Source organism: Pan paniscus, chromosome 21, assembly GCF_029289425.2.
Source record: "Pan paniscus chromosome 21, NHGRI_mPanPan1-v2.0_pri, whole genome shotgun sequence".
NCBI lineage: Eukaryota > Metazoa > Chordata > Mammalia > Primates > Hominidae > Pan > Pan paniscus.
Window position 1 is genome coordinate 22,212,070 of NC_073270.2, and position 14,280 is coordinate 22,226,349.

At 38.3% G+C, this 14,280-nt stretch overlaps 1 protein-coding gene across 2 annotated transcripts in view; it reads left to right on the top strand.

Moving 5' to 3' along the window:
• Window positions 1–14,280, top strand: part of XRN2 (5'-3' exoribonuclease 2) — an 86,330-nt gene that overhangs the window by 19,691 nt on the left and 52,359 nt on the right. For both annotated transcript variants that reach the window (XM_003810626.6, XM_003810628.5), the window contains exons 2-13: window positions 3,249–3,376; window positions 3,460–3,571; window positions 5,527–5,638; window positions 7,440–7,498; window positions 7,575–7,664; window positions 8,578–8,650; window positions 8,785–8,835; window positions 9,300–9,457; window positions 10,561–10,635; window positions 10,721–10,854; window positions 10,954–11,011; window positions 11,095–11,202. In XM_003810626.6, coding sequence (XP_003810674.1) covers window positions 3,249–3,376; window positions 3,460–3,571; window positions 5,527–5,638; window positions 7,440–7,498; window positions 7,575–7,664; window positions 8,578–8,650; window positions 8,785–8,835; window positions 9,300–9,457; window positions 10,561–10,635; window positions 10,721–10,854; window positions 10,954–11,011; window positions 11,095–11,202 — 1,158 coding nt within the window. The remainder of the gene's footprint in view (window positions 1–3,248; window positions 3,377–3,459; window positions 3,572–5,526; window positions 5,639–7,439; window positions 7,499–7,574; window positions 7,665–8,577; window positions 8,651–8,784; window positions 8,836–9,299; window positions 9,458–10,560; window positions 10,636–10,720; window positions 10,855–10,953; window positions 11,012–11,094; window positions 11,203–14,280) is intronic.

Below are 14,280 nucleotides of genomic sequence, written 5' to 3' on the forward strand. Positions count from 1 at the left end.
AGAGGAGAGGGCAGGAGTTGACCCATCTGGCTGTTGCTGTGACTGGCGCTGATGAATCATCCAGAAGCTGTCCCTTGAGCCTCCTCTCTGGGCCTAGAGCCCTCTTGTGTTAGCCCACCTTTGGCAGCATATCTCTTCTCACATGTTGGAGGTACTGCACTCCATCTTCAGTTAGGGCTATTGGTTGCCCATATTTTAGGTATCCCTCATCATTTCTCAGCCACAGAAATTCTGGTTTTCCGCCGTAGTTATACAGTAGATTTGTTTGTTTGTTTGGTCTTTCATGTGGTCTTGGGGTAGAAAGGGAAGACTGCAGTGTGTGTTCAGTCTGTCATCTGGGGAATCCAAAAAATAATTAAAAGTCATTACTTGAAATACATTGGTTTTAGGGTTCAGAGTGGCTCTCCTTTTAGCTGCCCTTTGATTAAGGATCTCTCTTTAACTGAACAGGAAACGTGTTGGTATAGCATTGGACAAGGTTCTTGAGGAGTCAGTTCTTTGTTGAGCATCAGAGTCTTCTCTTGATGAAAGGAATTCTAAAGTTACATAATAAGTGTGTTGGACATGTCTACAGTACTCTTGAGGGGAAAATATATTCAGTTTTCTTACTGGGAATACCTGGAGCTCTTTTCTCAAAATTAGGACCCACCTACTCCGTACTTTATTTTTTTTCCTAGGTGGTAGAAGTAGAAATTCTCATGTAGCTCCACTCCATATGAAGAGCTGTGCCTTTTCTTGTGCTAGGCACTAGGGCAGGGATTAGCCTGCTAGTGACGTCCTGTTTTTGTGAGTCAGGTTTTGTTGGAATACAGCCATGTCCATTCATGTTGTGTTGTTTATGGTTGCTTTCACTCTTCAAAGGCAGATATTAGTTGTTGCAGCTGAGATCATATGGCCAGCAGGTCTGAAATATTTACTGATTGTTTTCCTGGGAGGCACAAAGAATGAGTTTTGATTTTCCTGAGTGTGGTGGGCCGTTGGACAGGATGAAGGTGGATGTGGACTTTGGGGTATAGAGGTTAGATGAAGAGGCAGAGAGCCTCTTGCCATCATAGAGTTTGTTTTAATTTTGGGGTCATCAAATTATCTTTTTCTATAGACTCCACCCCCCCCCCCCCCAAGAATTGACCTGCTTTTTTCTTTACCACTTATTCCACTCACTGCTCCTGATCAAGCCTTTTTTTCTTGATTCACAGCATGTATGTACAGAAGATTGTCTAGTAGCTTCTTCTCTGTTCTGCCTTAAATCCCTTTTGTTATTCTTTCCCTCCAATTCTAAGTGCAACTTGAAGCCCAGTTGCATTCCCGTGATTCCTTCTCAAAGACAGCCAATATCCTGAAGTTGGTGTTTATCATTCCTTTGCTTTTCACCATGCTTTCATTGCATATGTATTCGTCCCTGAGCAATATTGAATGCTGTTTTATTTATTCATAACTTTCTGTAAGTGGTATACTGTATATGTTCTTTTTTTTTTTTTTTTGGCTTAGTATGCTTGTGACCATCTAGCTCTAGCTCTTCCAATCTCACTTGCATCTCACAAGTATATGGATGTTATATGAGTTTATTCTTTTCCTGATGGGCTTGTTTCCTTTCCTCTAAGTTGATCTGTTTACTTGTTTAAGAGATGAGATCTTACTCTGTCGCCCAGGCTGGCATACAGTGGTGTGATCATAGCTCACGGCAGCCTTGAACTCCTGGCCTCAAGCAATCCTCTCACCTCAGCTTCCGAAGTAGCTGAGACTACCCGCACATACCACCATACCTGATTTTAAATTTCTATTTCTAACAGCTTTATTGAGATATAATTTGTGTATCATGAAATTGACCTCTGAAAGTGTATGATTCAGTGGTTTTTAGTACATTTACAGAGCTGTGCAATCATCACTATTATCTGATTTTAGAGGGTCTTCATTCTCAAAAGTAATTAGCAGTTGCTACCCATCTCCCTCCCCTGTCTCCACCCTCACCTGGAGCAACCATTAATCTACTATTTATATTTGCAAACATCTCTATTTTAGACTTTTCATATAAATGGGATTGTATAGTACTTGGTACTTTATGACTGGCTTCTTTCACTTAACGTAATGTTTTTGAGCTTCATCCATGATGTAGTATGTACATGATGGGCTTTTAAATTGCTTACAGTTTTTGCTGTTACAAGTGATGCTTTATATGTGCTTGAGGAACTGTTATTTTTTTAAGTGACTTTTATTGTTAATAGTAAAAATTAGATCTCATAGTCTTAATCTCTTGCTGAGGCTCTGGAAGAGAAAAACAAAGGAAGTAACATTTACAAAAACATAATTGAGTATCTCTGGCAGTGAGTAAGCCCTTACCTTTTGAGGAACTCAATGTAGCTGGGGTAGATTGACTAACTGTAAAACAGTGGAAGTGCTACAAGTGAATAAGCAAAATTATGAGGAAATTCAGAAGGAACAATTTCTTGGGAGATATGTACAAGGTGTTATAAAGTGAGTGACATTTGATTTGAGTGTAGACCCTGGAAATTAGTAATTTTTCAGGAAGTGGGTGTTGACAAGGGAGGAAGAAGGTGTTCTGAAAGAAGCATCATGTGACGGCATTGAGAGATCAAAAGGCATTTTCCAGGAACTTACAAGAGAGTGAGTGGGCCTCAACAATAGTATGGCAGGATAGGAGACTAGGAAGGTTCCAGGCTCATTGGTAAACACCTGCTGTGAGAATCATTAGAAAAATTAGGTAAGATTAAGGACGTACACTTTTATGTTTTAGAAAGAGAACTCTGACAATGCAGAAAGTGAGCTGGAGACCAGAGAGTCTAGAGGTGGGGTAGACTAGATGAAGGTTGTTGTGCTCTTTTAGGTTAGAGATGGTAACTTCTTGTTGTTCATGGTGGTGGGAATGAAAGGAGATGAAGTAGGTAAGCATTTTTTACGTTACTTTGACAGGACTTACTGATGTGAGTGGTGAGGGAAATGAATTTTAAGATGACTCCCATGATTTCTCACTTGAACAACCTGAATGATTTGTGAATTTTCTAAACATCTACATTGTCAAAAATAACTTGTGTTAGAAGCCATCCACTTTCTACAGATAAAATATCTGCTTCAGTTTGCTTTAAGGAATAAAATAACTTATTATAATTTAAAGGTTACTTGAAGTGTTTTATTTCCAGTTCAGAAATGAAACACAAGTTCATATTGAGCCTAGGATCTGTCATTTTTAGACTTGAACAATCAAACTACTATTAATTATCACTTCCTCATAGCCAAAAGAATGCAATGGTGTAAAGATTCCAGTTGATGCCAGTAAACCTAATCCAAATGATGTGGAGTTTGATAATCTGTATTTGGATATGAATGGAATCATCCATCCCTGTACTCATCCTGAAGACAAGTACGTAACCCATTTTTGTCACTGATATAGCAAATCACAGAGGAAACACTATATTATATTACATTGTTTGGTTGTCATTATAGACCAGCACCAAAAAATGAAGATGAAATGATGGTTGCAATTTTTGAGTACATTGACAGACTTTTCAGTATTGTAAGACCAAGAAGACTTCTCTACATGGCAATAGATGGAGTGGTAAGTGCTAAAATAATTAGAAGCCTCCATTTTGGTTTTTTTTGCTGTGTTACCAGTGTCTAGAATGAAAGTCAGCTAAATAATGAAAAATGTTGGCAGTGATGAACTTGAGAAAGAAAGCCTCATCCTTTAGTCACTCATTCAGATGTTTTTGTGTGTGTGTGTTTTGTGCTTATTTTGTGCTCAGTACTGTGAAATACTGGGGATGTTGGCGACTGCCCTTGCTTTTGAACTTTTGGCTTACCGTCAAAGGGAAGGAGGCATAGATAAATGGGTGAGCTTAATTATTTATAGGCATTATAAGCACTAAATAATACATGCAGGGTGTTGAGGGAAGAGGAAGTCAGTGCTACTAAGGAAGTTAGGATATAGAGAAGAGGTGACTTTTGTTCCATTTCTTTAACAATGAAGAATAATTGGGAGATTGGTGGGTGGTGGTGGGAGATGGATGGGACAGGGTTTGGGGAGGGAGGACCTTCCAGATTTCTCATATGTGGCAGGTAAACACACTTTCCATGCCTTTGACCACACTGACATGTTTTGGCAACTACAGGTGGTTTGAATTGAGAAGGGAAGTATAGCAAAAGCTTGAGAAAGCCTTACCATCTGGAGTTTGGATTGTATCCTATAGGCAATGAGTAGTCATGAAAATGATTTGAGAGGAGTAAGTTACTGACCTATGATAATAATACCAAGTAGCTCCTTTTATAAATGACCAGCAAACTCTATTAGGGGGGTAAGGTAAGATATAACTCTAAATTTATTTAGCTATGTGCAAGTAGATTCTTTTAATTTTAGTGCATCCTAGCGGCTAATGGGATGATTTTGGAAATTCAGAGAACTTTGAATCCAAGAAGATTAACTTTTCTGTGAGATTCGTCTTACTCAGTGAAAAACCTTAGCTACCTGATAACTTGCTAAGTTGCAGTTAGAATGGAGTAAAGAGTAAAAAGAAAAGGAATATGTCTTGTTTAGAGCACATTTCAGTTTATATTCAGCTAATTTTTTTGAAGAAATCTTTAGCTTTACTCCAGTGTGTTCTTTCTGCTACATCAAGTATAAAATATGTACACATTTATATGCATGTGTGTGTACATGTTTATACACACTTTTTTTGTTTATATATAAATGTAGATATAGAACTTTGTACTTGAGAGGGCTTCATTAGATGGTCTCATTCTACAGAAAAGGGAATTGTTTAAAGAGAATATTAAATAACTTACATTTAGATGTAAACAGGATATTTCACAGTTTCTTCCCACCCCAAAACTCAGTTCAGTAACTTCCAAAATCTTACAATCTAGTTCACTTTATTTGGGCTTTTCCACTGAAATTGCATTTGGTTAGAGTGATTTAAAAGTACTTCTGGTTAAGGCATTATTTCTTTCTAACTGCTATGCCTTATTGAAAAGACAGAAAAATTATAAACCTTATTGTGGGAAATAGAAGTGCACCGAGATTCTTCACATAAAGAAATAGTTTTCTGTTGCTTTTATGAGACATTGTGGATCCCATTTGGACACCATTCTTCCTTTTAGGTGTGGACATAGAGAAGGTCTTCCTGATCTTAGTTCAGTAGTAACTGCTCATCAGATGTTGGCTGGGTCTTTTGAGTAAAGTGAGCTTTCTTTCTTGGGTGCCCTGAATCAAGCACCCTAACCGAGGGGAACTGGTGTTAGACTGGGAGGACTTGAAGTATAAGTGCTAGGGCTTCATAGGATGTTTGTCCATTTGACATGGCACTCATTCACCTGATTGAGCTCAGCTTTTGGGTTCTCGGTCCAAATTTAAGTTCTCAGCATCTGGTATCTGTCATGAAAGGATTATTAGACACATTACTTACCTTTCTTCCATTTTAGTGTACTACTTTTATAAGAACAACTGATTCAAAATAATGTACAGATTTATTTGTGAATATTTTGATGAGTGTTATGGAATATGAAATACATTTTCAGGCACCACGTGCTAAAATGAACCAGCAGCGTTCAAGGAGGTTCAGGGCATCAAAAGAAGGAATGGAAGCAGCAGTCGAGAAGCAGCGAGTCAGGGAAGAAATATTGGCAAAAGGTAAAGAATATGCATCTTGAAGTTGGATTTTTAAATAAGATGTATGCAGAATGAGGGGGTGGTGGCAACTTTTTCTTACAAATAGGCAAGCTTTTAATTTAATAAGGATCCCAGAATATCCAGTGTTCACTGTTGAGGAAAAGTAGTTCATGAAATCTACCAATAGGCTTAATAGGCTTGTTTATTTTCAAACTCTCCAGTAAGAGGGAGCCTTGGGAATAGGGAATTCTGGTGGAGATTGCAGATTGTCAACTCCTCTCAGGGCCAGTGCAGCTCTTTAACAAACTTTTATGTCTCTGTAGAATAGAAATATAGTAAGTATTTTTTACTACTTTTCTCTGTGGCGGCTGTCAGAAAGCTATAGTGCTGTAAACATTTTCCTCAAATCAGCTTTGGTTTGCTTGCTTTTTGAAACTCAGAGGTCTATCTGAGGAAGCCGGAGGTGATTCGATCCACATTTACAGGCTGTTGCCAAGTCATTTGCATACTTTCAATATAGGTTGATGGAGCAGGCACAGTACTTACGGTTCCTTCAAGTTTGGAGGGGTTAGGGTGGGATGTCTTCATTTTTGCAGTTCCCCAAAGCCTTAAAATTCCTGGTGGCTACATGGGTAGGAACTGACTAAGCCTCAGAGAAAAGGAAGATCAGGGAGTGTTGATGCCAGTTGGGTCTGGTTCTCTCCTACCACACCTGTGTGTGAGGTAGGGTATGGTTGTAGCAGGTTTGTTTGGTGTTCTGCTACTTAAGGGGGTATAATAGACCAGAAAAGCCACAGTGTCTTGGCTCCGGATAATTGCACTCTGCAGTTGAAAAAGGATGCCATAGTATAGCCAGCTCAGGCCTGCAATTACAATAAATTTTATATTACTTTAATTTTGCTGGAAGTGTACAAGTATATAGTTCCTTTAGCTGCAACTTGTAATTAAGACTCTAAAACCTGTTTGTATTTATAACAATGTTTCTGATTTTAAGAATGTCTTTTTTTTGAAGATGTGATGAAATATATTTGTTTCTTGAGAAGCAGCTAATAGTGATAGAGAGGAAAAAATAGGATTTTTATATTCCTCTACCTGATAATTGTATTTCTTATCCTGTAAAGCTGTGATGAACTCGGCATTTTAAATTTCATTTTTCTTAGGCACCTTTATTTTAGGAACTGTTATCAAAAATATGGCCTCTAACTGGTGTATGTGTGTGTGTGTGTGTGTGTGTGTGTGTATTCTCTTACAGAGTGAAGAACTTCATAATTTTTATGTAACAATATAATATCTTTTGTGTACCATATATTGTTTTACAGTCTTATTAAAACATAATTTAAAAGGCTGAGCACGATGGCTCACCCCTGTAATCCCAGCATTTTGGGAGGCCGAGGACGGCAGATGACTGGAGGTCAGGAGTTCAAGACCAGCCTGGCCAACACAATGAAACCGCGTCTCTACTAAAAATACAAAAATTAGCCAGGCGTGGTGGCAGGCGCCTGTAATCCCAGCTTCTCAGGAGGCTGAGACAGGAGAATCGCTTGAACCCCGGAAGGCGGAGGTTGCAGTGAGCCGAGATTGCACCACTGCACTCCAGCCTGGGTGACAGAATGAGACTCTGTCTCAAATAATAATAATAATAATAATTTAAATTTGAGAGATGGAATCTTATTTTCTTCCCAGTGAGGGAACATTTTTCCTCGGATGACGAGACTTCACTTTCTTTTGTATTTGAACTTTTTGTTTTTGTTGTTCTGGCTTAATGTTGAGTAATTTATCTCACTTTTTATGGGGAGAACAAAACGTTGCCTCTTTTCTCTAGGTGGCTTTCTTCCTCCAGAAGAAATAAAAGAAAGATTTGACAGCAACTGTATTACACCAGTAAGTAGTCTCATACTTTGCTAGCTATTGCTAACTCTTAAATGATAGGTTAATTTATTTCTTTCTATCATTTTAGGGAACTGAATTCATGGACAATCTTGCTAAATGCCTTCGCTATTACATAGCTGATCGTTTAAATAATGACCCTGGGTGGAAAAATTTGACAGTAAGTTTCACATTTTGATACTTCAGAAAGATTAGGGTGATCATTCGAGGCTGTACTTTGATATGACTGACATTATTTATCCTTCTGCCCTGCCCCATAAAATGCTAGTTGACTGTTGGAAGAAAGAAAAGCTTCCAGGGTTTTTGGAGATGGGGTATCCTTGCATGGTTAGGTTTTAGATAGCTGAATTTTCTCTTAAAGCCAATTTTGTCCTCTTACCATCACTATGAAGCTATAAAATGGGATTCATAATTTAAAATATATATATAGGAAAGTAATTTTTAAATGGAAATTTCCATTATTACATATCAAAATACAGCAAAATTAGTAAGTTGTGGGGCTGTCTTAAATGGCTGTGTTCCCAAATATTTAAATAATATGTAAATGAACTTGTTTGTAATTTTAGGTTCATAAGCTGGCTTCCCTATTAATGAGAAATGGTAAATTATATTTTATAGATATGTGTTATTGATTATTCTTGGGGCATATATGGTTCAGCACTATATCCTTGCATAGTAGTGAAAATAGGAGCTTGTGAATGATCAGTTTTTCTGATGGCTAGGTCTGACCCAGACATTTCATTCCTTTCCATTCCATGTAGTAAGTTAATCAATGAAGTGGTTTTGGTGTCTCTCACACACACACACCCCTACTTTATTCAGAAAATTTTCAGTGAAGTAGTTTTGGTGTTATACACACACACACACACCCCTTCTTTATTCAGAAAATTTTCAGTGAAGTAGTTTTGGTGTTTTTCTCACACACACACACACACACACACACACAGACACCCTTATTCAGAAAATTTTCCTGTAACACTTATCTCAGTTTTTCTTGAGACATATAATTCTTTTGATTTTTGTGCCTATAGAAAATTGGGGATAATCTGAAAGTGTTAACAATTTTTTTGTAGGTTATTTTATCTGATGCTAGTGCTCCTGGTGAAGGAGAACATAAAATCATGGATTACATTAGAAGGCAAAGAGGTAAAGTTTACTTACCAATATTTGATTATATGTTCTATTTTTAAAAAGCCATTGCATAGAAAATACTTGGTATGAAGTGATATTCTTGTGGTATATAATATATTAATATAAATACATGTTTCTCTCTTGTTTAGCCCAGCCTAACCATGACCCAAATACTCATCATTGTTTATGTGGAGCAGATGGTAAGTTTCTTCTTTGGGATTTGCTTCTTTTGGATTAAACCATAGCAAGTTGATGGGTTGGTGTGCAGTAATGGATTATTCATGGTTACCTGGAAATTCCAAAATGCCTTGGTTATTTTATGTTCGACAGGGAACTAGTATTGAGTTGCTGTTTAATCTGTGGACGATGATCTTTAATTTCTTTTCTTCTTTCTTACATTTTTCAACCTTTTAACTCCCCATACCTTTAAAATGGAGAATTTCCCAAGTGTTTAATCCTTAGTGGCAGTCTATGTTGTAGGTCCACGTATCTAGAGGACTTCCTGTTAACTGGGAAATGCCAGGAAGTGTCAAGCTTTGGGGCTTTGCTGCTCATTTGGGTGCTCATTTGGGCTTTTCTTTGTGTTGGCATCTCATAGTAGTTTATGGTAAGACTTCTCTCAGAATACTCACTGTTCGGTGTTTTTCTCATTGTTGATTGATAGCTGATCTCATTATGCTTGGCCTTGCCACACATGAACCAAACTTTACCATTATTAGAGAAGAATTCAAACCAAACAAGCCCAAACCATGTGGTCTTTGTAATCAGTTTGGACATGAGGTCAAAGATTGTGAAGGTTTGCCAAGAGAAAAGAAGGGAAAGGTAAGAACTTTGAGATGGTAGTTGCCTCATTAAAAAAAAAAATCTATTGTGGTAAAATGTATATGACATAAAATATCATTTCAACCATTTTAAAGTATACAATTAAATAGCATTAAATATTTGAGTTACCTTGTTTTTAAAATGGATGAAGAGAAGATTGTGGTTGATTAGTTCTTTATGTGCTTGTTCTGTTACCGTTACCCTTCACAGAGATGTATCTTTTTTCTTTTTTTTTTCTTTTGAGACAGTCTCGACAGAGACGTATCTTTTAAAGTACTTTAAAATAAACCTGCATTCAAAAACATGCACACACTCATCCTTTCTACTTAGCACTTTTTCTGATATTGCCTATATCTACATGAGGCTTAGTTCCCATAGATAATAATGCCCATAGCTTGTAATTTGTTTGTGGAAGTTATTTGTTTGAAATACTCTTCTTAAAAGGAACTACAACTTCTTAAGACTTTTAAGTTACTCCCACTTTTTATGTATTTTAGGTTCACTTGGTTATGTCCAGTCCCCTTTAAAGGGGCTTCTGTTTCAATAATATGGTGCCTCTTGAGTCATATACTTTATGAGGGGGGAAAAAGAATATGGTGCCTCTTTCAAAGACATCGTTAAGTGAAAAAAGAGATAAATATAGTGTATTATTTCAGATATGTAATACAATAAAGACAGTATACATGTATCTATGCACATCTGTTCACAAGGAAGGGGTAATCGTTGGTTGGGTATAGGTCATCAGTTGGCAAACTTCAGTCCTCCAGGTTTGGCCTGTGAGCTATGTTTTTTACATTTTTAAAGTGTTGTTAAAAACAAAATAAAACATGAAAGACTATTAAACAGAGGTCATATATGTCCCCCAGTAGCCAAAATAATTTACTGTCTGGCCCTTTGCAGAAAATGTTTGCTGACCCCTGGTCTAGACGTGGTTGATTTTATGGGTAATTTTTATTTTAAAATGCATTGGTGAGCTTTTAAAAATTAAATACTTGTGATATTAAAATGGATCGTGCGTTAGAAAAAGCCTTAAAATTTGCTTGGTTGGAAAAAATTACTGGACGTAGAGTAGACTTGTTTCATCTTCATTCCTGTTCTTGCAGCATGATGAACTTGCCGATAGTCTTCCTTGTGCAGAAGGAGAGTTTATCTTCCTTCGGCTTAATGTTCTTCGTGAGGTATGTAGCAATAATCATTGAAATCAGCACTCTAAAGCAGGGTGCCTTTGATAGCTGTAATGGCAGCATTCCTTTTTGGTTGTAGTATTTGGAAAGAGAACTCACAATGGCCAGCCTACCATTCACATTTGATGTTGAGAGGAGCATTGATGACTGGGTTTTCATGTGCTTCTTTGTGGGAAATGACTTCCTCCCTCATTTGCCGTCGTTAGAGATTAGGTATGTGCATTTGTGTAGCTTTTCAAACGACTGTTTTAGGTTTCTTGACTTTACTGTGCCTACTGGTCCTAATGCAGAATGTTTGTCTCTTGCTGACAGGGAAAATGCAATTGACCGTTTGGTTAACATATACAAAAATGTGGTACACAAAACTGGGGTAAGTTCATTCTTGAATGATTTCAAAACAGAAGTATTTGCTTTTATAAGAAGATCATTTTACATATATTTTATCACTTACAGGGTTACCTTACAGAAAGTGGTTATGTCAATCTGCAAAGAGTACAGATGATCATGTTAGCAGTTGGTGAAGTTGAGGATAGCATTTTTAAAAAGAGAAAGGATGATGAGGTAAAGTGTTTCTATTGCAGTAGCTAAAATTGCTCCTGTCTCTAATAGGCTATGATGATCCTGTGATTACTTTTAATCTCTTTGAGTGTGTTTTTATATCATTATGGTGTGTCAACACTAATGTAATCATGAGTGGTCAGTGCTTTGATTATTTTATAAAGGTTGTGCTGCTTGCTCTGTGGAACTATGTATTGTACCCTGTTTGAGTTGCATTGTAATGTTTTTTCTGTCTTCATAATCTGAATATAAATCCAAACACATTTCTAATCAATAGGATTTGAAATGCGGGTACCAAGGCTGGAAGACTATTGGGATTGAACTAGTGGCTGTCATGTTTTGAAGGCAGGAAGACAGGTTAAGAAGAATTGACAATGTAGGGAGTGTGGGTTGGATTATATCATCCAGGGCAGAGGGTTGGGAGAATGTAGGATCTGTGGAGAGCTGAATCTCTTAAGAAATTGAAACACAAGAAGGAAATAAAATAGCAAAGCATTTGAAAATTGATTGCATATTATGGATGAGCGTTTACATGAAAAGTCCAGGTTCTGGCTTGGGCAGTTAGGAATTTGCTGGTGCCATTTACTAAGATAGCAAGCACTAGGGGTGGAATGGGTTGGGGTGGGGACAAAGTAAAAACTGAGTTTCATTTTGGAGATGTTTAATGTGAGGGGGCTGTAGGACACCTGAGAGGAGAAAAGTCCATTAAGCAGTTGAATGTGTATAAAGCTCAGGGCAGAAGTCTTTTGAAGAGATTTGAGAACCATTAACTAATGGAAGGTACTTGAAACTATGAGTGTACTATGAGTGTGACCCTGGGAGCTTGTGTGGAGTAAAAGTACCTTTAATAGAAGCCTAGGGAACCACGGACATTTAAAGAGAAAGAGGAGCCAGTTATAGAGAGGTAGAAGGAAATTCCTGAAGAGATGGGAAGCCATGCTCAAGGGGTCACAGTGAGATGGACAGGCACTTCGTCCGTGGACAGGGTTTGGGATCCACTGGTGAGCTGATAGGAGTGGAGGGGCAGCAGCCTGGAGGCAGAGTGATTGGAGGGTGATTGCAGGGTGTAGCAAGGGAGGCCAGCAGTGGGCAAAATAAGCAGGTAATAGCTTCTTAGAAACAGCAAGGAAATCCTTTCAGAAACTGATTTTATAAAAGTCATGTGGCTATTTTAAGCAGATAACAACATATATTACTGCTACATTGCTTCATGATCTCCCAGCACATTAAAATGTGTCATTGAATCTTATTTTCTGTTTTCATCAACTTTGTATACTGTAGCTAGTGATCTCTTATTATTAGAACTTTGGGTGTCATTTTATGTAACATAGTGAGTTGACTGTAAGCATTCTTTCCAAAAGCCTTCAGTACTTGGTAATGTTTTCATGTGATGTCAAGAGTTTTTTGCATATAGAATTCAAATTACAGAACTAGCTTTGTCTGGAAGATCAGATGTCAATTGGAACATTTTTAACTACTTTTTCAACAATTATGGTGGCATCCCTTGATCTGCTGCTACATACTTTGTACCACTTGGTTTAAAAACCTCGAGTTACAGTAGCCTTCTACTGTCTCTTTAGCAGACTCTGCACCTTGAGTTGGCATTAGAGGAGGAAGTATGGGATTTGGTAGACACCATAGTGTTACAGATTTAATTAATACGATTTTTCAGCTGACCTGGCAGGAGAGGGCATTTTAAAGCTTTGGATCTTTGTTGGTGTTCCTGAAGTCATGCCATGTCCTTCAGCATGATTGGACACCAGGGGAAACCCTCAAAAATGCAATAGGAAAGTTTCCGGATATATGTATTTTTCTGGGAAGTATGTCCCTGGCATTTGACAGATTTCTAAAGGAGTTCATAGCACAAAAAAGGGAGAGATCCATAAGGTCCACCCAGGTGGTCTTCTGTTTGTGGACTACCACCCTTAGAGATAGGCATTTAACAGACCAGCAGAACAAATGATAGAAAAGGAATACATTAATATTTGTTATTGGCTAAGCGTGGTGGCTCATGCCTTTAATCCCAGCACTTTGGGAGGCTAAGGTGGGCAGATCACCTGAGGTTAGGAGCTTGAGACCAGCCTGGCCAACTTGGTGAAACCCCATCTCTACTAAAAATACAAAAATTTAAGCTGGGCGTGGTGGTGGGCGCCTATAATCCCAGCCGCTTGGGAGGCTGAGGCAGGAGAATTGCTTGAACCCAAGAGGTGGAGGCTGCAGTGAGCTGGGATCATGCTACTGCACTCCAGCCAGGGCGACAGAGCAAGACTCTTGTCTCCAAAGAAAAAAAAATTGTTATTGAAGTTGAGCATTTAGGCAAGAAATGTGTTGCTTTTTATTGTATGAGCTTTCATGTTTACCTTTTATCTTGGGAATGTTGTTCATTTATTAAGCAAATATTTAAGTATTTACCATGTGCCAGACCGTGTTCTGAGTGCTAGTGATACAGCAAAAAACAAAAAAGGAGACAGAAATCCCTGCCCTCATGGAGTTTACATTCTCTTGGGAGAGCTGGAAGATAAACACAGTAACTAAGTAAACCTCATTGTTAGTGAATAAGTGCCACAAAGAAAACTAAAGCAGGTGAGGAGGCATCTGGGAAGGGAGAGGTTGGGCATTACAGTTCTAGAAAAGGTGACGAGAGATGGCCTCACTGACAGCTGACCTTGATTAAAGATGTAAAGGATGTGAGGGAGCACACTGTGCAGATGTTTTCAGGAAGCACATTACAGACAGAGGGAATCGCCAGTGCCAAGGCCCTGGGGCAGGAACATACTCAGGATGTTCACAGAACACAAAGGAGCCAGTGTGGAAGGAGCAGAGGAGGCAAAGGAAGAGCAGTAGGAGATGAACTCAGAAAGAAGACGGAGGGCCCAGTCTGGTAGGACCCAACAGGTCATCATAGGACTCTTAACTTTCATTGTGCATCAGTGTAAGGTTTTGAGTAGAAAAGTGACAAGATTTGACACATACTGTAAAAGGATCACTCTAGCTGCCATGTTGGAAGTACTGTGTGGAGGGAAAGGTCAAAGCAGTGAGCCCCAGGCCAGTGAGGAGCCTTTTTTACAGTAATCCAAGGGA